We start from the raw sequence: 23,412 nt of genomic DNA, 5'->3' as shown, positions 1-23,412 counted from the left end.
CCCATATGGTAGACGGACGCCCTAACCACTGGGCCAAAGTCCGTTTCCCAGCAAAGATATATTTTGTTTCAGATTTTGTTGAAATTTTCCAAGAACCAGATTTTATTTTTATTTTTAAAGAAGGTTTATTTTATTTTATTTTTTTTAAAGATTTATTTTATTTATTTTTCTCCCCTTCCCCCCCCCACCCCATTGTCTGCTCTCTGTGTCCACTTGCTGTGTGTTCTTCTGTGTCCGTTTGCACCCTCAGCAGCAATGGGAAACTGCGTCTCTTTTTGTTGCATCATCTTGCTGAATCAGCTCTCCATGTGTGCGGCACCACTCCTGGGTGGACTGTGCTTTTTTAACATGGGATGGTCCTGCTTGTAGGGCACACTACTTGTGTGTAGTGTACCCCATGTGGGGGTGCCCCTGCATGGCACAGCACTCCTTGTGTGTGATAGCACTGCATGTGAGCCAGCTCACCACATGGTCAGGAGGCCCTGGGTATCAAACCCTGGACCCTCCCATATGGTAGGTGGAAGCTCTATCAGTTGAGCTACATCTGCTTCCCTAAAGAAGCTTTAGATTACATAAATGTTACATAAAAAATATAGGGGATTCCCATAAACCCCATTAACAACATCTTCATTAGTGTGGTACATTTGTTACAATTGACGAACATACACTAAAGCATAGCTATTAACCATGGGCTATAGTTTACATTTTAGTTTACACTTTGTCCCGCACAATTTTTTAGGTTTTAACAAAATGTATAATGGCCTGTATCTGTCATTGCAATGTCATACAGGACAATTCCAATGTCCCAAAAATGCTCCCATGTTCCATCCATTGTTTCCTCTCCCTCCCTTCAGAATACCTGGTGACCACTGCCTTTACATTGATGATACAAATTATTCCATTATTAGAATACGTCTACTTTAGTCTATAGTTGCATTCCCCTGTTATGGTTTGTTCATTCCTCAATCATGAGGATTCTGGGATAGTGATCCCCACTCTGCTTCTGATTGAGAGGGGGCTTGGTCCCATGAGGCAGATATATGGAACTGTCTTGCTTGCAGTTGTAGATATTCTGTTTTTTGGGATAGGCATTGTTCATCATCATACTTTTGTTAGTTGTCCTGGGTGAGACCAACAAACTGGAGAGTAGATGTTGCAACCCTGCTGAGATTCAGGACCCAACTGGCATATGAACAAACCAAAGATTTAAGTCTTTAACATATATTTGGACATATATTTAACAAGTATTGTGCTAATTATAGGTTCAAATAAAAGGGGCAGAGAGCCATGTGTAGGAAAATTATAAGTGAGTCTAACACTGTTACACTGGGGAAATAGGTTAACATATATTCCAAAGTAAGGCCCACTGACAGGGTGCCAAATTCCTGAGATTGTCTGCCCTGCCTATAGCATCTATATGTCTCTAGAGCCCTCAGGAGCTCCCCTGCTTGAGGCACTGTTTACTGTGGCAGTCAATGAGATCCTGCTCACTTTGGGAGATCCTGATCTTCCAATTCACTTTGAAATCTCTTAGTCATAGAAACTCATTTGTATTTAATATTTCCCCCTTTTGGGCAAGGTCTTTTTCCAAATGCATCGCTAGTTGGCACTTGATAATAATCCCCTGGGACCAGGGAGGTTCAACCCCAGGAGTCATGTCCCACACTGGGGAGAAGAGTTTTAGTCTTTTTGAGGAAAAACTAAATGTGTTTACACTTATTCTGTCTTCTAACTCAGCAATTTCTGCTCTGTCTTCATTAATTCAGACCTTCTACTTTCTTTCAGTGTAGTTTGTTTTTCTTTAACTTTTGGAGCTACATATATAATTATTTTCAACATTCATTATATTTATATATGTATTGCAATTAATTTCCTCATATATTTGTTTTACCTGTATCCTATTATACATTATGAAATTTCAGTCTGTATTTCCCCTATGACTCAAGGATTGTTAAATAGCATGGTTTTTAATTTTAATTCAGAAAACTTCAAACATATACAAAAACAGAACAGTATACTCAATCTCCATATACTAATCACTTAGCTTAAAAAATGATCAAGTCATTAGTCTTGTTTCATCAATATTAAATTCATTTCCTTGCCCTAATTGAGTTATTTAAGAACAAACACCAGGGATGTTATCAACATGGCAACATAAGACACCCTCTGGAAGTGGATTTGGCCCAAATGATAGGGCATCTGCCTACCACATGGGAGGTCCAAGGTTCAAACCCAGGGCCTCTTTGACCCGTGTGGAGCTGGCCCACGTGCAGTGATGTGCGTAAGGAGTGCCCTGCCACACAGGGGTGTCCCCCACATAGGGAAGCCCCACACGCAAGGAATGCGCCCCGTAAGGAGAGTCGCCCAGCATGAAAGAAAGTGCAGCCTGCCCAGGAATGGTGCCGCATGCACGGAGAGCTGATGCAGCAAGATGACACAACAAAATGAGACACAGATTCTGGGTGCCACTGACAAGGATACAAGCAGACCCAGAAAGAACACACAGCAAATGAACACAGACAGCAGACAACTGGGGGGTGGGGGCGGGGAAGGGGAGAGAAGTAAAAAAAAAAAAAATCTGAAAAAAATAAAAGACATTCCCTGGAAAAGGCTCCACTCTGAATTAGCTAATTAAAGGACAAATCCCACTTGCTTAGAACTCTGGAGTCTGGAGAAGGACTCCACAAACACTAAATCCAAGAAAAAGAAATAATTTTCAAGATCAAGTAGGAAATTTCTTTCTCGTACATGCCAGTCTGCATCCCTCCCCCTCACTTGGCCTGATGCAGCTAGGGAGGTGCACAGAGGCAGTACGGTCCAGGTCCCTCCTGCCGTGAATGCATACTATAGAGCTACTCACAGCATACCCAAGCATATCCAAGCACAGGGATCCACGTCCACTGAGACCCAGCACAGAACACAAGTTGTGCTGTATACAAAAGCACCACCTGGAAATGAAAAAAGAAACTGCAGCAGAACTGTTGGCAAGAGGTGCACACACCCAATTCACTTTTTGTTGGCTGAGGGCAAGCATGCAAAAGTTTGGCTCTCAGAACTGGCCGCCTCCGAGGTCTGAGGCATGAAATACGCCTCCCTTGGTTGGCCCCTCGGGACGAGGTATGCACCTACGCCTCCCCGCAGGGGAAACTCACACAAGCCCCCTCACACCACCTCCGTCTGGGCCAATCTCAGGGCCTCCTACCTCGTAAAGACACGCCTGTTCTCTTCCACCTATCAGCGAGCTACCCAGCTCAGCCCTCTCAAATTTAAGCTCTCCCTAGTAACTACTGACCAGCCTAGTAGACGAGTTCTGCTTCTATGCCCTTATAAGGTAACTACAGCTAATCTAGCCTATCAGAACCCAATCACTCTCCTCCAATCCCCTCTCTTCATACTCTATAAAACTGCTTGTACTTCCTCAATAAAGTAGACCTGCGCCATCCGCCTCGTCTCCGCAGTTGTCCTTCGAGCCACTGTGAGTCCTCTCACGCCTGCGCCTCCCCACCCCGAGCCCCCTGTCTAGAGAAGCGGGGGCTCCTCACCTCAGTTGGCTTTACCACCAAATTGCAAAATGGACTTTCTTAATTAACCCACCCTTCAGGATTAAACCCATCTGGCATACTGGGTTAAAATACCCTAATGGGAATGAAATTGGAGGCAGAAAGTCTCACAGAAAAAAAAAATGGGTGGGGATGGGGGAGGTGTGCTTAACTTTTGTACAACAGGACAGGTCCGAGAACTGAGAAGTGTAAGAAAAAGGAGCACTGAGTTAGGGAGAGAGTTTAAACAAGTCAAAGGAGCTGGGAAGAAAATTCTGCCCAAAAGAAACAGAACAGATCAAGATTCCCAGAGAACTGGAAGAGAGGAAAGGAAGCTTTCTCCTGGAGGTGAAAGAATTACACAAAAGGTGCAATCTTAAAAATTGTACTGCATATCCATAGAAGAATCAGATGAAGAGGTGCTGAGAAAATCATAACAGTCAAGTACAGACTGCTCTAAAGGGCCAGAGTAACTTGGACTAAGCATCAAAAAGAGCCTTAACACAAAACCAATTAAAAATAAAACCCTAGACAAGAGGGAAAAACTAACTTTTAGAGTTAACTTATCAAGATAATGTGATGCCCAAACATCAGCAAAATTTATAAGCCATACCAAGAAATGGGAAGATATGGCTCAGTCAGGGAACAAATTAAAACTTAAGAGGAGACTCAGACCTTAGAACTAATTAACCTCAAACCAATCTCCTAAAACAATTCAAGGAGACAAAGGAAAATGTGGATAAAGAGATACAGGATATTAAGAAGATAATGTATAACCACAAAGCAGAATTTGAAAGTATAAAAAGAAAAATGAGAGTGGAAGTGATTCAAGCTGTTGAGCACCCACCTCCTACATGGGAGGTCCTGGGTTCAGTTCCCAGTGCTTCTTAAGAAAACACAGACAGAAAACGAGCAAAACCAACAAGCAGATGAGAAAAAAAAAAAAAACAAAAAACAAAAAAAATTATGGGGATGAATGGCACAATAATAGAGACTGAAAAGACACTAGAGGCATACAACAGCATATTTCACCAGGCAGAAAAAAGAATCAGAGAACTATTAGACAGAACAATTGAAATCCTGGTCAGAACACAAAGAGAAAAGAATTTTTAAAATTGAGCAGTGTGTCAGGGATTTGAGTGACAGCAGAAAGCATGCAAACATATGAGTCATGAGTGTTCCATAAGGAGAGGAAAAGTGAAATGAACAGAAAGAATATTTGAGAAAATAATGGCCAAAAATTAGCCTACTCTTATGAAAGACATAAATATACATGCCCAAGAAGCACAGGGTATTCCGAACATAATAAATCCTACTTGACCTAGTTTGAGGCACACACTAAACAGAATGTCAAATGTCAAAAATAGAGAGAAAGTTTTGAAGGCAGCAAGAGAAAAGTGATTTGTAACATACAAAGGATCCTCAATAGGACTAAATGCCAATTTCTCATCAAAAACCATGGAGGTGAGAAGGCAGTGGTATGAGATATTTAAGGTATTGAAAGAGAAAAACTATCAACCAGAATTTCTTTATCTGGAAAAACTATCTTTCAGAAGGGAGGGAACATTCAAAACATTCACAAATAAACAAACTGAGAGAGTGTGCTAACAAAAGATCTGCCCTACAAGAACTACTAAAGGGAGTTCTGCAGGTTGAAAGGAAAAGACAAGAGAGAGTTGTTTGGAATAGTGTGAAGAAATGGGAGATCTTTAATAAGGTAAACTAAAAGCAAAACCCAATAGTACTGTATTTTCAATATACAACTCTACTCTTTAATTCCTGTAAGAGTCAGAATACAACTGAACAAGAAAAAGGCATATTTCCTTTATGCAAAATATGAAGTGGTAAACTGGGATAAAAACCAAGATAACGAGGGGAAACAGAGGGATAGGGGAGCAGAGAACATGTATGCTATTGAAGCTAAGTTATCTTTTCAAAGTAGTAGGTTATCGATGTAGGTTGTATAATATAAACCCCAGGGTAAACAAAGTATTTAAAAATATACAGAAACAGGGAAGTGGCTCTGGCTCAAGTAACTGAGCTCCTCTTTACCATATGGAGGACCCAGGTTCGATCCCTGGTACCTCCTGGTAAAAAAAAAGAAAAAAGGTGTCCCAAACCTGTGTGATGCAGAGAGGTGCAGGCCCCTGCCTGGCAAAGCAATGCATCAAAAAGATGATGATGCAAACAGATAGGAAAATATATATATACACACATATACAGAAACAGGGATTCATCATATACATACCAAAAGAACTACTATACAGAAAAGAAGGTTGTAATAAAGGAAAAAAGAGAGCAAAAAAAAAAAAAAAAAAAAAAAAAGACATAAAAAAAACAAAGGAAAAAATGGCTGAATTACTGTGTTTACAGTTATAACACTGACTGTTAATGATTAAATTCCCCAATTAAAAGACACAGATTGGTAGAGGATAAAGATCCAACTCTATATTGTTTACAAGAGACACACTTTGTTTTTTATTTTATTTTTTTATTTCTCTCCCTTCCCTGGCCACCCCTCCCCCCACCCCCAGTTGTCTGCTTTCTGTGTCTGTTCACTCTGTGTTCTTCTATATCCACTTGTATTCTTGTCAGCGGCACCTGGATTCTGTGTCTCTTTTGTTGTGTCATCTTACTGCATCAGCTCTCCGTGTGTGCGGCACCACCCCTGGGCAGGCTGCACTTCTTTCATGCTGGGCTGCTCTCCTTACAGGTCCTTGCGTGTGGGGCTCCCCTACGCAGGGGACTCCCCTGCATGGCACGATACTCCTTGTGCACATCAGCACTGCACGTGGGCCAGCTCACCACATGGGCCAGGAGGCCCTGGGTTTGAACCTGGACCTCCCATGTGGTAGGCGGATGCCCTATCCGTTGAACCAAATCCGCTTCCCAAGTGACACACTTTAGACCCAAAGACACTAATAGGTTGAAAGTGAAAGGCTGGAAAAAGAGATTCCATGCAAATAGTAACCAAAAAAGAGCTGAGGTAGCTATACGAATATCAGCGAAAAAAGACTTTAAGTCAAAGCTATTATAAGAGACAAAGAGGGATGCTATATTAGTAAAAGGGCCAATTCACCCAGAAGAAATAACAATCATAAATATTTATGCACCTAACCATGATGCACCAAAATACATGAGGCAAACACTAGCAAAACCAAAGAGAGAAATAGACGCCTCTACAATAATAGTTAGAGACTTCAATATACCACTCTCCTCAATAGAAAGAATATCTAGACAGAAAATCAATAGGCAAAAGAGAACCTGAATAATGTAATCAATGAACTAGACCTAACAGATATACAAAGAACATTTCACTCCAAACAGCAGGATACACATGGCTCAATTTCCAGGATCGAACGCATGTTGGGTAATAAAACAAGTCTCAGTAAATTTTAAAAAGATTGAAATTATATAAAGCATCTTCTCTGACTATAATGGAATAAAGCTGGAAATCAATAACAGGCAGAGAACTTGAAATTCACAAATACATGGAAGTTAAATAACACACTCTTTAATCAGGTGGTCAAAGAAGATATTACAGGGAAATCAGTAAACATTTTGAGACAAATGAATACACATCAAAACTTATGGGATATAGTCTCACGATCTTATAATCTGTAACAATGACCATACACAACAGGGTGGTGTGTTGATGAAGGGTTGCTGTATGGGAATTCTACACATGTGCATGATTGTTTTGTAAGTTCACAACTTCTGAAATAAAAATATACTTTAAAAACCCACAACAAACAAACTTATGGTACACGGTGAAAGCAGTGCTGAGAGGGGAATTTCTAGCCCTAAATGCTTATATTATTTGGACTCCTAGCTCTAACCAGGCCTAAAGCTAACCTAACTCTTACTTGCCATTGAAGAAGTCCTAATACTTGTGGCCTACAAGGCTTTGCATTGTCCCTCTATAGACTAATATCACTCTTCTTACTCATCATTCTCTAGCACTTTAGGCCTATTTTCAATGACTTGAAAACCCAAGTTCTTCCCAACTGCATTCCTTCTGCCTGTAATGCTCTTGCCCCACTCTTCATTAATCCAAATCAGTCTCTTCCATCAGGTTCTTAGTTAATCATTACTTCCTTGGAGAAACTTGCCCTAACTTTTCTGTTTACCTAAGGTTCCCTGTTATTCCCCCTCATAGCTCTCGATACTTCCCTTTCATAGCATTTCCCTCAATTACAATATCCTGTAATTACCTGATTAATGTTTGCCTTTCTTGCCAGTAAACCCCTTGAACGCAGGGGCTCTGTGTACTTTGTTTACTGCTCTGTCCCTTATAATTACATGGTGATTGGCACACAGGCAAAGCTCCTTAAATTTGTATTCACAGTTTGAATGAATAAAGTTTTAAGATACACATACATAATTATTGTATTAGTCAGCCAAAGCGTGCTGATGCAAAATACCAGAAATCTGTTGGCTTTTATAAAGGGTATTTATTTGGGGTAGGAGCTTACAGTTACCAGGCCACAACACATAAGTTACTTCCCTCACCAAAGTCTTTTGTCACGTGTTGGAGCAAGATGACTGCTGAAGTCTGCAAGGGTTCAGGCTTCCTCTTCCTCTTATGGCTCTGTGGTCCCAGCTTCTTCCAATATTAGCCGTACGTAGGCTGAGAGAAATCTCATCTCTATCCCAGGGCTTGTTCCTCCCTGTGCTCAGCTGCAGCTATAGGCTATTAGGCTTACCTCTCTTCCCAGGGCCTCTGCCATTTCTACCGAACTGTCTCTACTCCTCTGTGTTCTTCTCCTGTGTTTACTTCCCAGGGCTCCAGCTCAAAACTCCAATTCTCTGCTCTGCCTTGTGTTCTCTCCATGAGTCCCCATTCACCAAGGGGACAGGGACTCAAACTCCTACTGATGTGGCCCAATTAAAGCCCTAATCAAAATTTAAGCATGCCCAGAGGAACAGACAAGTTTACAAACATAATCCAATATCTATTTCTGGAATTTATAAATAATATTAAACTGCTACAATTATCTTGTTTATTAGAATATGTACATTCACAAAGTAAAATAGACTGAGTTATAAATAAGTCTGCAATAGTTAATAAAAGTGGCATACGACATTTCTTCTTAAAATAAATTTATTCTTGAAGAGATGCAGATAAGTAGTTATTCCCCTTCAAAATTAAAAAAATAATTACATACAAATTTATTTCACTTTATGCAAGAGAAAATTTTATGTGAATCAGAGTTTATTTTAAATGTAGTCAAGTTTTGCAAGGAAGCATGGAGGTACTTTTTGTGAAGTTAAAAATCCCTTCAAAATATGAAAAGTACTTATTTGTCTCAAGTTTAGGTTTTTAAAAACATATTAAAAACAACAACAAAACCAAACAACTCTATTTTTAGCATTTTCTTCCCACACTTTAGCATCTCCTATCATCTTTTTTCTATTTCAACTCAATATGTCTCTCAATTGGGTGATTTTTTTCCTCAAACTTTAAATTCCTGCTCTCTCCCCAATCCTATGTCCCTTCCCTAGTCTTCTTTGTGCTAACATGTGCATGGGTATTATCTATGCTTGTGCTCCTTCCCCCAGAGAAGAAAGTTGAGTCAATTTTGCAAGGTTCATCTGAATTTTATTCAATATTAAATCTTTAGAAGTTGGTTAACTTCACTATGTCACATTCTCACCTGGAAACAGGCTAAACACTCTGAGATTAAAAACCTGACTCAGTGGGCTAAAAATTATGTTTCTCAAATATTTCTGCTAATGGGAGCCACTGACATAGGTAATTTAGTTTTGCAATTAATTAACTGCTACTGCTACTTTCTACGCTATTTTCCTCAATATGAAAAATATAATGGTTAGACTGTGGACTCTGAAGACAAGTTCCTTAACTTCTCTGTACCTGCATCTGTGAAATGGGAATCACAATCCTATTTTCACCCTATAAGACTGCTGTAAAAATTAAATGATATATTTCCCATTATCTGGAATATGAAAAGAACTTTATAAATGTTTGTTATTTATCATTTTCATCGTTACCATTATTGTTATTCCTGTCATGCAAGTTATACCAAGCCTGGGTGGAATTTATTCTTTAGGATTATCAGTGACCCAAAGAATGTAAGACAGAGGAGGGAGCAGGAGAATATCAGGTAAGAGGGATCCCAGGACTTGCCTGAACAGTAGAAACCTGGTTACAATTCTGATAAATCTAACTGAAGCAAAGTCTTGCTTTAGGAGTTGGAGAAGAATGAAAAAATCCAAAATATAATCAAGGATGGTTTCTGTCGGATTCTGTTTATGAGCGATGAAGTAATTGGGTTTAAGTGCACAGCAAATATTTAGTATAAAGTGCAGATTATAGCATTTATTCTCATATTTGCAAATATTTGTAACCTAGACTAGGAAACCTTTGGAAAAATATTAGAAATATTTTTTCATTTTTTATAATATTGATTACTCATAGACATAGCTCCATACCAGTTCATTTTATCAGTATTCAACTTAGATTTAGAAATGCATACATAAAAAATGTCATTTAGCCCACATCAAGTAAATTCAGTTAACTGTCAGACTTTAGGTAGATTTAGTAAACTGTTAGATTAAAACCATTTGCCTGACTGGATTGAGACTATCATATCCCATCCAAATGTAAAATCCAGCTAAAATTCCACCATAGTTGAGTACCTATACAGATAAAGATTGAACTGTTGTGTTCCTTCCTGCCACTATTGAGAAACAAGGAAAGTGAACTAATTAAAAGTTTCTGCAGAATTTAAGGGAGTTGAAAAATCCCAATAATTTTAATAAATCATTTGCGATTCAGTATATACATGCAATAATACAAACCTGGTTCATGTTTCTAAAGTGAATTATTAGCACTTGAAAGAAAAAAAGTAGTGAAACCTACTAAGACAGTGAAATTCACTGTGGTACACTGAATTATGTATTCCAATTTAGACGTTCTTAATTTTTTAAATTTTTAAAAAATATTACATTCAAAAAATATGAGGTCCCATTCAACCCCACCGCCCCATCCCCCACTCCCCCCACAGCAACACTCTCTCCCATCATCATGACACATCCATTGCACCTGGTAAGTACATCTCTGAGCATCACTGCACCCCATAGTCAGTGGTCCACATCATAGCCCACACTCTCCCACGTTCCATCCAGTGGGCCCTGGGGGGATCTACAATGTCCCATAATTGACGGTGAAGCACCACCCAGGACAACTCCACGTCCCGAAAATGCCTCCCCATCTCATCTCTTCCTCCCATTCCCCGCACCCAGCAGCCACCATGGCCACCCTTCCCACACCAATGCCACATTTTCTCTGTGGACATTGGATTGGTTGTGTCCATTGCACATCTATGTCAAGTGGGGGCTTAGATTCCACATGGATACTGGATGCACTCCTCCTGCTTTCAGTTGTAGACAGTCTAGGCTCCATGGTGTGGTGGGTGACCTTCTTCAACTCCATGTTAGCTGACTGGGGTAAGTACAATAAATCAGAGTGTAGGAGCTGAAGTCTCTTGAGGCTCTGGGCCTGGGTATCATATTGTCAGTCCAGAGATTCAAATCCCCTAAATATATCTTAAACCCCAGCACCAACTACACTTCCAGTAAAGTAGCATGCAAGTCTTGTGAAAAGAGATCCCCTCTGAGTCCAGTTCCATCACACAGAAACACCAGCTCCAAAGAAGGGCCATCTGCCATGGCAGTGAACCCCATCTGCCATGACCATAGAACCCGTGGGTCTCTTTATCCCTCAAAAGAACCAATACCTGGGGTTGTATCTACTTTATCTGTCTCTTAGACTCTGCTCAGTTGTGCATAAGGGCATTCCTTCTGACAACCTCCAGACTCTTTTTTAGAGACTCATAGCCTTATAAACTCATTTCTCCTTTCCATTTCCCCCTTACATTAGGTCAAACAGCATTTTTTTTTTTTTAAGATTTATTTATTTATTTAATTTCCCCCCCTCCCCTGGTTGTCTGTTCTTGGTGTCTGTTTGCTGCGTCTTGTTTGTCCGCTTCTGTTGTCGTCAGCGGCACGGGAAGTGTGGGCGGCGCCATTCCTGGGCAGGCTTCACTTTCTTTTCACGCTGGGCGGCTTTCCTCACGGGCGCACTCCTTGCGCGTGGGGGCTCCCCCACGCGGGGGACACCCTTGCGTGGCATGGCACTCCTTGCGCGCATCAGCGCTGCGCATGGCCAGCTCCACACGGGTCGAGGAGGCCCGGGGTTTGAACCACGGACCTCCCATATGGTAGACGGACGCCCTAACCACTGGGCCAAAGTCCGTTTCCCCAAACAGCATTTTGAAGTCATGTTATTATATATAGACAGGGATATTCTGCTGATCCGCATTGAACCTTTAATTCAAGGTCATTTTCTAGTTGCATCTTCAGCTGGTATGTGGTAGTGATCCCTCGGTGCCAGGGAGGCTCATCCCCGGGTGTCATGTCCCATGCTGGGGGGAATGCACCGCATCTACATGCTGAGTTTGGCTTTGAGAGTGGCCACATTTGAGTAACATGAAGGCTGTCAGGAGGAAACTCCCAGGCACAATGCTACTCTAGGCCTTGTTCTTATTGCAGGTGTATAGGCTCACAAGCATAGCCATTAGTACCAGGAGCCCACTGTTGGGCCCTCATTCCTTCCTGGTTCTTACTGTTGCACCTGGGGGACTGCTGCTGCTCCCCCAGGGACCACGACAGAGACCCCCCGGCCAGGAACCCAGTACCCCCCCAGCTGTTGTTTTTAATTGTTTCCACTATGAGTATATCTAAACATTACCATGTACCCTGGACATATGCCCTGTATAACTCCCTGTCAACCATATATAGCCTGTCAATAACATCCCATATCAGTATTCCTCCGCTGCCATTGTTGAACCACTCTGTGATCCAAAACTTCCTGTAAAGTGAATCCCAACATAATGTCAGTTTCCCTTACTAGTAAAATGGAATATAGCGATGAGTTTAAGGGTTAGATCTAGAGTACATATTGATTTAGAAAAATTTCTACATCCTATCTTTTTCTTTTCTTTTTTTTTCTAATTATTGCGCTTCTCTTCACAAGAGTCTTAGATCACAGTAATTCATATATACAATATACAGTACTCCCACAGATCCACCATAAAACCTCTTCCCTTCCACAGCGATAATCTTTTAACTTATTCATATCATATTTCCTGAAACTGATGTACAGATTCCGAAACAATAGCTTTCAAACAAGGTGACCTCTGTGCTTATAATGTGGTCCATACTTTAGGATGTACAGTTTCCTAAATTTTTTAGTTATCCTATGTTTTGCATTATGGTTTACATTATTAGTCTGTCGTCCCCTATATGTTTTTGATGTAATATTACATGTTTTATATTCATCCTCGTGTACTCTCAGAAACTCCTCTCTTGCCCCCACATTTACCTTAATCTTAACCCACACCCTTGTGGGTGTGAACCCATTGTAAAGAGGTCCTTTTGAAGATGTTGTTTTTATGTAAACTGTGATGAAGTGAACCAGGGAGGGTCTTATTCTGGATTACTGAAAGCCTTATATGGAGAAGACCAAAGGGAGAAAGAAGTCAGCAGGAACTTGGAAGAGAATGGGGAGAATATAGCTATGTGACAGGAAAGCCAAGGAACACCAAGGAGTACGGCAAACCAGCACCAGAACACTACCAAATTTAGGAGGAAGCAAGCATTCTAGCCTCCAAAACCATGAGATAATAAATTCCTGTTGTTTAGCCAACCCACTCTGTGGTATCTGGCATAGCAGCCTGACACACTACGACATTCATCTTCATGCCTTAATCTTCTTAAACTGTTCAATATTAGCATTATTCTTACTCATATATTAACTTAGGGGTTACTTAGTGAGTCCTGAACTAAAATAAGATAGAAGGTATAGTATTAGAATAAGGACTTAAAGAGGATGACAGGCAATTAAGGAAAATTTAAAGGCCATGATTTTTATTTCATAAGGAAACCTGATAATAATAGAAAATGAACATTTTATAAATAAAAAGTAGATATCCATAAAAAGTAAACAATTTTTATAACTGCATTCTATTATAGCCAGCTCATAATTCTCCATATGGAACTTACAGAACTCTCCTTATGGTTCTATTGTATAGATATCCTCTCATTATTTTAAAGACTCCTCTGCAGTTTGTATTAAGTGTACAACTTCACATTTATAGACCATTGTCCATTCACTCATTAGTTCATATAATCCCAAAAAGGTATTATAAGAAGAATATTTCATTTGGAAAGTAAGGAAATTAAGATCCAGAATGTTGGCATATTATTCTGTTATTCACCATTACATGCAGAATTTCTCTGTTATTTAATAAAAGTTCTTGTTATTAAAAATATGCAATATCTGCAGTCTGGCATTTGGAGATTGGTTCACAGCAACTTTCTACCAGAACCTTAGTCTAGGAAGTCCCATGCAATAAATATTTTCTATCACAGTCTTAGTTGGTTTACTCTTGAATCCTCCCATGTCTTAGAGAGAAAGCAATGAGTCTTCTGTAAACCACTCCCAGAAGTGTGATGGCAAGTACCACTACTCCACACACAAGGCTGAATGCCCATCGTGGTCCCCAATAAGTGTACACTTGGCTGATGAACACGGGTCCCAGGATGCGTGCCCCACTTCCAGAAGCTGTTAACCAGCCCATGTACACACCCTGTGGGGGTGGGGTAGGGAACAAGTAGATAGATGTCAGGTTTAGTTATTTACAAAACAAGGATGATAGTGCTATTACCAAACTACAGCAGACTTATAAGAATCACTTTTTAAATTCAGCCAGAGTTCCTTAATTTTTGTTTGTTTGTTTTGTTTTGCTATTCTATTCTCTTTATTCCCCTAGAAATTAATTTAGGCATGCCTTTAAGAAACCAAATTACTTAAGGCATTTATTTTCATGAACTCTGACAAAGCTAGAATTTTACTTGCCTTCTGAAATTTGATTTTCTCTTTTCTACTGATGTTCACTGCAAATTTGTTGTTTAATAAAATTTATCTTGTAATGTACATCATTTTAAGAACAAATTTCTAATTTAACGTTTTATAAAATATGATATTATATTCTCAGAAATTGAAGAAACGTTTAAGTTTGATATATAATTAGCTAGTCAGCCTAAAGCTTATCAGGAGAGGCAGATCAAGTGAGGGATATATAAATACAAAGTAACTTACTTTTTAAGCAAGAGAAGAAATATTAAATGGATTCCTCATCTGCTTTTCAAATTAAATATAAAGTACCACTCAGTAAGTATAACAAATAACGAACAATAAACTTTAGGAAAAATAAAAGGAATGTAGAGATACTACTTCAATGTCATGGGAATAATATAACTCGTTAATTATAACTTTTAAAGCTAAACTTTACTTTGTACCTGCTGTGTTCTAGACACTGAGTCAGGTGTTATACATCTATTGTTTCTATCATTTCCAGCAGTGTCTATGAGAGGTGTGATCCCCAATTAACAAATATGAAGCTGAAGCTCAGAAACTTTAGGTAACTTTTCCAACAGATTAGAAGCTATGTTTAGCTGATTCCACTCTACCACAATGCCACTCCAACAACTACTGTATCCAAAACTATAACCCATTCAATCTATCCATTCAGTGCAGCATTACTTTTAATAGCCCCAAATTGAAAACAACTTAAGTGTCTGTCAATGGTGGATTAAGTAAATTGTTATATCTAATGAACAAATGTTAAGCAGCTGTTTAAAAGATAAGGTCTACAGTGGAATGAGATCTTATTATAAGAAAAAAAAATCTATATGCACTGACATATAAAGAAGACTATGGCATATTAAGTTAAAATAACCAAGATGTGGAAAAAGAAATATAGGAAATTTAATATAATCTATTTTATCTTTTTTTAAAAAAAACCTGAGCAGGTATGTTTATTTATAGGAAATGTCCTCAAAGTGACAAATGAAGTTAATAGTAATTCACTCTCATGTGGTGAAGCTAAGAGAAACCTTCATTTTCCGCTATATACACTTCTAAATTATTTGAATTTTGTTATAACCATCATGTATTGTTTTTATAATAATGTGCTTTTATTCTTAACTTTGAAAAATTGAAAAAAATCTTTTAGATGAAAAACCAAGAAATTATTACCAAGATGTTTTACTTACTTTTCATAGTTTGAAAATTCACGAATGGAAAAAAATTTTCTCTGTCTTAATTCAACAGAGAAACATTAAATCCTGCCCTGAAAAGGTAAAGCGAGGCTATTTTAAAGAGGAAGATAATGTTCTCATTTTGTGGACAATTTAAATAACTTTTACTAAAAAGAAGACTTAGAAGCAAAACCTAGAAATAAGTTAAGTGTGCAATAATAGAAGAAGAATGAGTGAAAAAATAATGGCAATACATAAAATAGAATAATGTGTCTCCATTAATATGATTTTCTAAAAAATATTAAATGTCATGGGGAAATAGTCATAGTATATTGTTAAATATTTTTTAAAATAACAGATTTCAATACAGTATCCAAGGTATAATCCTATTTTTGTGTTACAAACACCACCCAGGGAGTGGATGTAGCTCAGTGGTTGAGCGCCTCATTCCCATGTATGAGATCCTGGGTTCAATGCCCGTTATTTCCTAAAACAACAACAAAAATACCATCTGTACTCATAAGCATAGATAAAAGACTGAAGGTAGAGGCATGGTTCACCAAAATGTTAGCAATAATTGTCTCTGCGATATTTTGCTTCTATATATTTTTTATACTTTTTATACAATGAATATGTAAATCCTTATAATAAAAAATAATTAAAAAATAAATTTAGCTGCTGTAAACGTCTAAGACTATTGTGTTTTCATCTCTTAGTAACTGCTCTTAGAAATGGATGAAATTAGGCCTAGATCCAAATTTGGCTATCAATTTTGGATCCCTAATATTTACCTAGTTCACAAGTGAGTTTTCAGAAATTTATGTTTGAACATTTTTTTCTGTAAAAGTTATTTTGTGCTCATAATCTCTGAATTCAAGACATCTTTGACTTATAATTTAGGATACTGTTTGTTAAATCTCAGTATGTAAGTCCTGTAAATACTTTATAAAAGTTGTGGGGGGTTTTATATTTAAAATGTTGAATATGATAAAAATCACCAAATCAATCTGTTAAAGATAGAGAATGGTAGCCAAAAATGTAAGTTCTTACAAGCATATTTTATATCATTGTAATGTCAGAGGAACTGACTCACCTGAGGTTTGGGTCCTAGAATTTTTGAATATAGTGTATAGGACATAACATTGCAGGCTGGATAGCCTATTCCAATGAGCACGGCTGAAGTGATGAACTGGGCTAGATGAATCATGGGGGTGTAGAGGCACCAGGCTTGTTCAATTGGGCAACCAGTTGGTTCTTCAGGGTGATCTACTCTTGGAGACTTCCAAAAAGTAATAATAATTTCCCCAAATGTAGTATTAGGGATGGAATTATTATGTAAATCTATAAAAATGAAATTAGTATGGTGCATTACTTTTTCATTTTAGATGAATGACATGGGCTAACAATATAGAATTATGTATGGCTATACCTTCCCATTGTATTTTGGGAAATTGATTTCCCCAAGGTAACAAGATAAAGAAGCCAATCCACACAATGATGAGTCCTCCCAGTAGAATTGAACGCTCGCCAATCCTGTTAAAGAACAGAAACTCTGTAATTTTAAAATGAAACATTACATTATAACCCAATTTCATTACTTTTATAATTTAAAAAACTATAAATAAAGCAGTCTTGATTTTTATTGATATATCAATTAATATGAATGCTAAATATAAATGCTCACTAAAAAGAACTGGGAATCCTCTGAAAAATTGCTGAATACAGGTCTAGGACAGATAATATAAAAGATGAGTCTAGATATCTTATTATACTAGAGAGCAAAGAAGCTACTGGGTCATGACAAGAGGACTCAGATGCCAATTTGAAGAAGTTTGGCAAAAATGTGGCAATGTAAACACCAAAATGAATAATAGTTGCAATGGACTGAAACTTAAAAATATTATAATCTATGAATTCAAATATAATAAAATAAAATTTTAACTGGTTACTTTTAGAGGATGTAAGGGAACAAACTCATTATTTTAAAACAAGTAAATAAAAGGAAAGAATCAAGCATTTATTCTGCCTTTCCTATACAAACTGTACCTCAGAATAACCAAATAGTTGGAGAGGGAAAGGTTCTATTTATGGAAACTATTCCAGAAAATAAAGGAATGATAGAATTAGGATACCAGCATTTTTGCAATCCCAAATGACTTAATGAATCTAGGGAATGACTTACATCATAAAAAGAGATAAAACATTATATTTCTCCTGATTATAAGCACATTACACCCCCTATAAAGTATTTTTACCAAAAAATGTGAACCCAAATCTCATCAAGCTTTCAGATCTAAGTACCAATTTTCAAGAAATATAGTGGAGAGGGAAACATTTTTTCAAAAACACCACAGGAGTGCAATCAGCAAGATCCAAATGTGGGAAATTTTACAGGGCAAACATCTTGGTTTCTTCAATTTGCAAGGAAAAAATGGGGATGGGGAAAAAGAGAAAAGAGAAATCTATAGATTAAAGAGATTTAAGAAACTTAAGGTCCTAAATCAAGCAGCAAACTGAAACAATATATAACAAAACAAAATTTAAAAGCATTTGAGACAGTGTATAGAATTTGAAAACTGCCTAGATACTTGATGATATTAACAAATCATTTTTGTTAATATCTTTAGGTGTGCTTTAACTTTGGATACATACTGAAATATTTATGGAAGGCATGAATTGATGTCTGGGATATGTTTAAAAATAAACCAAGCACAGGGAAGAGGGAGTATGAAGTAGGTGGAGATATAGATGGAACAAGATTGTGCAAGAGTTTACAATTGTTGAAGTGGCATAATGGATATTAGAGGTTCATGATGTACTCTACACCTTGGTATATACTGGAAATTTTCCATAATACAAAGTAAAAGAAATATATAAAACCAAAGGCTTCCCAACACTCTCAAAATTTGTATAAAGCTCCACATATTTCCAATCTGATCTTCTACCATTCACCATTTCTCTCATTCTGCTCTGGTCAAACTGGCCTTCCTGATAATTCCTTAAACATACAAAGCTCAGTCTTCACCATAGGCTTCTGCAAAACTCAACCCTCCTGGGGAAAGAGAGTTCCAGACCATTGCATGGCTGTCCTCTGTCTTCACTGAAGTCTCAGCATGAACCTAACTTCCTCAGACATGCCTTTCTTGACTGGTGTATGGAATATAACACTTTCCTACTCCCCACCCTGCTCTTGTTACTTTTTAAAAAAATTTTTTTAAAACATTTCTCTCCCCTTCCCTGCCTTTTTAAAAAAATTTTAAAAAAAATTTCTCTCCCCTTCCCTGCCCCAGTTATCTGTTCTCTGTGTCCATTTGCTGCATGTTCCTCTTTTCTCTGCTTCTGTGTCAGCGGCATGGGAATCTGTGTTTTCTTATCGTTGCATCATCTTGTTGTGTCAGCTCTCCGTGTGTGCGGCATCATTCCCGGGCAGGCTGAACTTTCTTTCCCGCTGGGCGGCTCTCCTTATGGGGCGCACTCCTTGCGCGTGGGGCTCCCCTATGCGGGGGACACCCCTGCGTGGCACGGCACTCCTTGTGTGCATCAGCACTGCACATGGGCCAGCTGCACATGGGTCAAGGAGGCCCGGGGTTTGAACTGCAGACCTCCCACGTGGTAGATGGACGCCCTATCCACTGGGCCAAGTCTGCTTCCCTCTTGTTACTCTTTATTCTCCTAATTTACTCTGCTTCATAGTACTTATCACTGCCTGGCATCATATTTGTGTTCATTTCTGCATTGGTTTTTTCCCTTATTAGAATACAAGCTCACTGAAGGTGTAGAACTGGACATTCTCTGAGAATGTTTATCAGCAGGGCCACTCTATTTATGTAGCAAGATGTAATGCATTTACTATTATTTAACTTTTAATATGAATCTAACTCTATCTCTGCCTCCATCTCAATCTCTTTCTTGGCCCTTCTACTTGGATCCATAAGGAGTCTTCATAGTATTCCCCTTAGCACCTAAGCTTGGCACTTAGTCAATATTTATTGCTTGATTTATAAAACCTTAATAGAATATTTTAAGAATAAATAGGAGATGAACTGTCTAAATTCATTGTGAAATACACTTTTAGAAATACTTTAAATATAAAATATATGAAAGATACATAAGGAGAAACTTATTTACTCTGTAAGATATTTTTGCTGTACCAAAGTAGAAAACATAGGGTATCTTTAAATAAGCTCTCTTAATAAATTTTGAATTTATTTGAAAACTTGCAAAGACTAAAATTAACATGTAATGAGAGAAAAATGTTAAATTATTTTAGGAGCATTTTCATTTACATTAACTGTTTCATGTATCATTTTTAAAAAACAAACACAAAACATGCAACTTACTTTTTGGACAGTAATTTAATTCCCATGAAAATAATAACTGCTTCAACTCCAAGAGCAGCAAGTATTATTCCATCATATAAAACAGCTTGTTCTCTAGTCCAGGCATACATATCCATTGTTAATGGAGTAACAATACTAAAGAAAACAAAACAGTCACAGTCATTGCTACTTAAAAGTGAAATATAAGCTTTAATTATGATTCCTACACATTTAAAAATTTGCATCCCTTTTAGCAATGATACTAGACCTACATAAGCAAAATTTTCAACACAATTTAGCACATTTTATTGTTATATATATAAGCTATTAAGTTTCCCTAACCATGTTTTAGTTTTTATAATTATTTTTAATTGTAAAAGTAATATAGCCACTTATATTACTTTTGAACTGCAGAAAGTTTGAAAAATAAGAAAAAGACACCAATGAATCATAACTCCCATCATTCTAAAATAACTAAATAACCATGGTTTTATTCTGATTCATACTGGTCTCTTTTCAATGAAATACTGTTACTATTGTTAAGTAGTAGAACCTGCTATTTTTTTTTTCTCTCTTGAGTCTCTTCTGCTCATACCTTTAATGTTCTCCCCACCTCTGAATGTCTGTCTGTATGCAGCACTCTCCTTCCTTGCCCTACTTTGCCCTACTTCTTTCCATACATGTTATCTCACTCTATTAATCATTAATACTTACAAAATGATATTTAAATATATTTAAAATATAAAAAGCATCATCATTTAACATTTAAAAATCAAATGAGCTGTAACTTCCATATATCTTGATAATTTTAAAAATAAAAAAATCAAGTGATCTACATATACTGATATAAAATGTCACAAAGTGAATAAGCTAAGTTGTCAAATGATAATATAACACATTCTATGTTAGTTTAATATATATATTAGCACATGAACTCATGCCCATACTTATTCTTACATAGAAAAAAAGTTCAAAGCAATATACAGTTAAGTATTAGTAGTGGTTATCTCTAGGGAAAGGAGTAGAATGTGAAAATAAAGCTGAACAGTTTGGAATTTTAAAATAATGTATGCTTTTTATAATTTAATAGAAACGTAATTTAAAAAATAAAGGAACCCCAGAAGAAAAAGGGATGCAGTAATTGGACAAGTATGGAAATAAGAAAAGGCAGCTATAGAACTGGTAGGAGGGAAGTAGAAGTGGCTCAAGTGATAGAGCTTCTGCCTACCATATGGGAGGACCTGGGTTCGATCCCTGGAGCCTCCTGGTGAAAAGAAAGAAGAGAAAGCGTGCCTGCATGGCAAGCCAGTGCCTGCGTGGTGCCTGTGTGATAAGCCAGTGCCCTACGCAACTGAGTCATGCAGCAAGATGATGACGCAACAGAAGAGGGACAAAGGGGAGAGTCAAGGTGAAGCACAACAGAAACTAGAAACTGAGGTGGCGCAATTGACAGGGAACCTCTCCTCCTATCAGAGGTCTCCAGGATCAAATCCCAGTGAATCCTAGAGGGGAGAAAATTAGAAAAGAAGACAACAGAGATGGCAAAAACAGCAGAGTAGGAGGAGGGGAAGGGGAAGAATAAATAAATAAATCTTAAAAACTGGTAGGAGGGAAATGGATGTGGCTTAAGCAATTAGACTCCTGTCAACCATATAGGAAGTCCAGGGTTTGATGCCTAGGGCCTCCTGGTGAAGGCAAGCTGGCCCACACAGCAAGCTGGCCTACACAGAGTGCCAGCCCATGCAGGGAATGTCAACCCAAACAGGAGTGACACCCTGCGTGGGAATGCCATCCCGCACAAGAAAGCAACCCCGGGTAGGAGTGCCGATTGATGCGGAGAGCTAGTGCAGCAAGATGATGCAACAAGAGACACAGAGGAGAGAAAATAAGAAGACGTAGCAGAACAGGTAGCAGAGGTAGTGGAAGAGAGTAATCACCTCTCTTCCAATCCGGAAGGTCCCAGGATTGGTTCCCAGAGCTGCCTAATGAGAATACAAGCAGACATGAAAAGAACACATAGCGGATAGACACAGAGAGCAGACAAAGTGGGAAAAAACCCAAAAACTGGTAGGAGTGGGAAGCAGATGCGACTCAAGTGACTGGGCTCCTGCCTACCACATGGGAGGATGCTGGTTTGGATCCTAGTGCCTCCTAAAGAAGATGCAGATGTGGAAGGATGATGCAACAAGAGACACGGAGAGGAAGAACATAGTGAAAGACACAACAAAAGGGAGCAGAGATGGCTCAAGCAATTTGGCACCTCCCTTCCACATCAGAGATCCCAGGTTCGGCTCCTGGTGCCTCCTAAAGAAACCAGGAAGAAGAACAGACATAGCAAGTGAAAAATAACAAGGGGGTGGGGAGAAACAAAAAAATAAATCTTTAAAAAACAACAACAAAAACAGGTAGGAGAAATGGCACCCTTTCTGGACCCTTCTCTGTCCACTCTGTAGTGCAGTATGAAGCCAGCCTATGCTCCCATTGTGCGTCCCTGGCCCTACAATGCATACTTGGCTGTATATTGTGTCAATCTATTGGGTGGCTGCCTAAAAGACTAAACCAGGAACCTCTCTGAAGCTCACCCTCCCAGAACTTGCCCTGCAGGTAGAAGCAGCTTTTCACAGCTAAATCAATATAAGAAACAATGAAATCAATCTGCCTACAGCAAGGGACTACCTGCTTTAAGTCATAAGAATACCCTGGAAAAGGGGAAAAGTCTATTTCATAGAGTGTAGAGGGAGCATTCAAATTCTCATAAATGGGAGAACTCCTAATGTCATGTGCAGGCTCAAGTCCAGGACAAGATCCAGATTCAAAAAGACGGAGAGGACCCTGCGGTTCACTTTCACCTTGGGCTTATCTTCTTGATAGGAGGGCTAAACCCTGAAGGAGTGCAACAGCCAAATCAGAACCAATTTGCAAAGACTTTGAAAGATGCTTTTACTGTTGATTTGTTTGTTTTTGTTAGCTCCTGAAACTAAAGGAAATCTCTGCCATATCATTAACTGGAAGCAAATTTAAGATACAGACAGTTTGGGAACTAAATCAAAGAGTTAAAACATTAAAATGTATACCATACAAATAAAGATGACCAGAAAACCAAAGAAACAGGAAAGGATAGCCGAGCCAAAGATCAAGATAAAAATTCAGAAACCATCAATAAAGAAGACCAGACTTTGGACATACTGGAAGAAGACTTTAAAAATACGACTGCCAAAAAAGAACAAGAAAAAGCAAATCAAAACAAATTTTAAAATCTGACTGCTAATATGTTCAAGGATATAAAGGAAAACACAGAGAAAAAACTAAAGGGTATCAGAGAAATGATAAATGAACAGTGTATTAATCAAAGTTTCCTAGGGAAACAAACCAACAGGGTAGACATATATATATATATATATATATATATATATAGTGTAAATATTATG

At 38.2% G+C, this 23,412-nt stretch overlaps 1 protein-coding gene across 4 annotated transcripts in view; it reads right to left on the bottom strand.

The window, feature by feature from the left end:
• Positions 1–13,468: 13,468 nt before the first annotated feature.
• MFSD8 (major facilitator superfamily domain containing 8) overlaps positions 13,469–23,412 on the bottom strand; it is a 67,638-nt gene continuing 57,694 nt past the window's right edge. For 3 of the 4 annotated variants that reach the window (XM_058292383.1, XM_071214750.1, XM_058292403.2), the window contains 4 exons: positions 20,006–20,140; positions 17,095–17,198; positions 16,759–17,006; positions 13,469–14,212 (listed from right to left, as the gene is read on the bottom strand). In XM_058292383.1, the coding sequence (XP_058148366.1) occupies positions 14,006–14,212; positions 16,759–17,006; positions 17,095–17,198; positions 20,006–20,140 (694 nt within the window). In that variant the 3' untranslated portion in view covers positions 13,469–14,005. The remainder of the gene's footprint in view (positions 14,213–16,758; positions 17,007–17,094; positions 17,199–20,005; positions 20,141–23,412) is intronic. The other variant, XM_058292399.1, reaches the window with a different exon arrangement.

The sequence above is a fragment of the Dasypus novemcinctus genome, chromosome 1 (assembly GCF_030445035.2).
Source record: "Dasypus novemcinctus isolate mDasNov1 chromosome 1, mDasNov1.1.hap2, whole genome shotgun sequence".
Taxonomy (NCBI): domain Eukaryota; kingdom Metazoa; phylum Chordata; class Mammalia; order Cingulata; family Dasypodidae; genus Dasypus; species Dasypus novemcinctus.
Note: the sequence above shows the minus strand (reverse complement) of the source record. Positions and strands in the feature narration are given on the sequence as shown.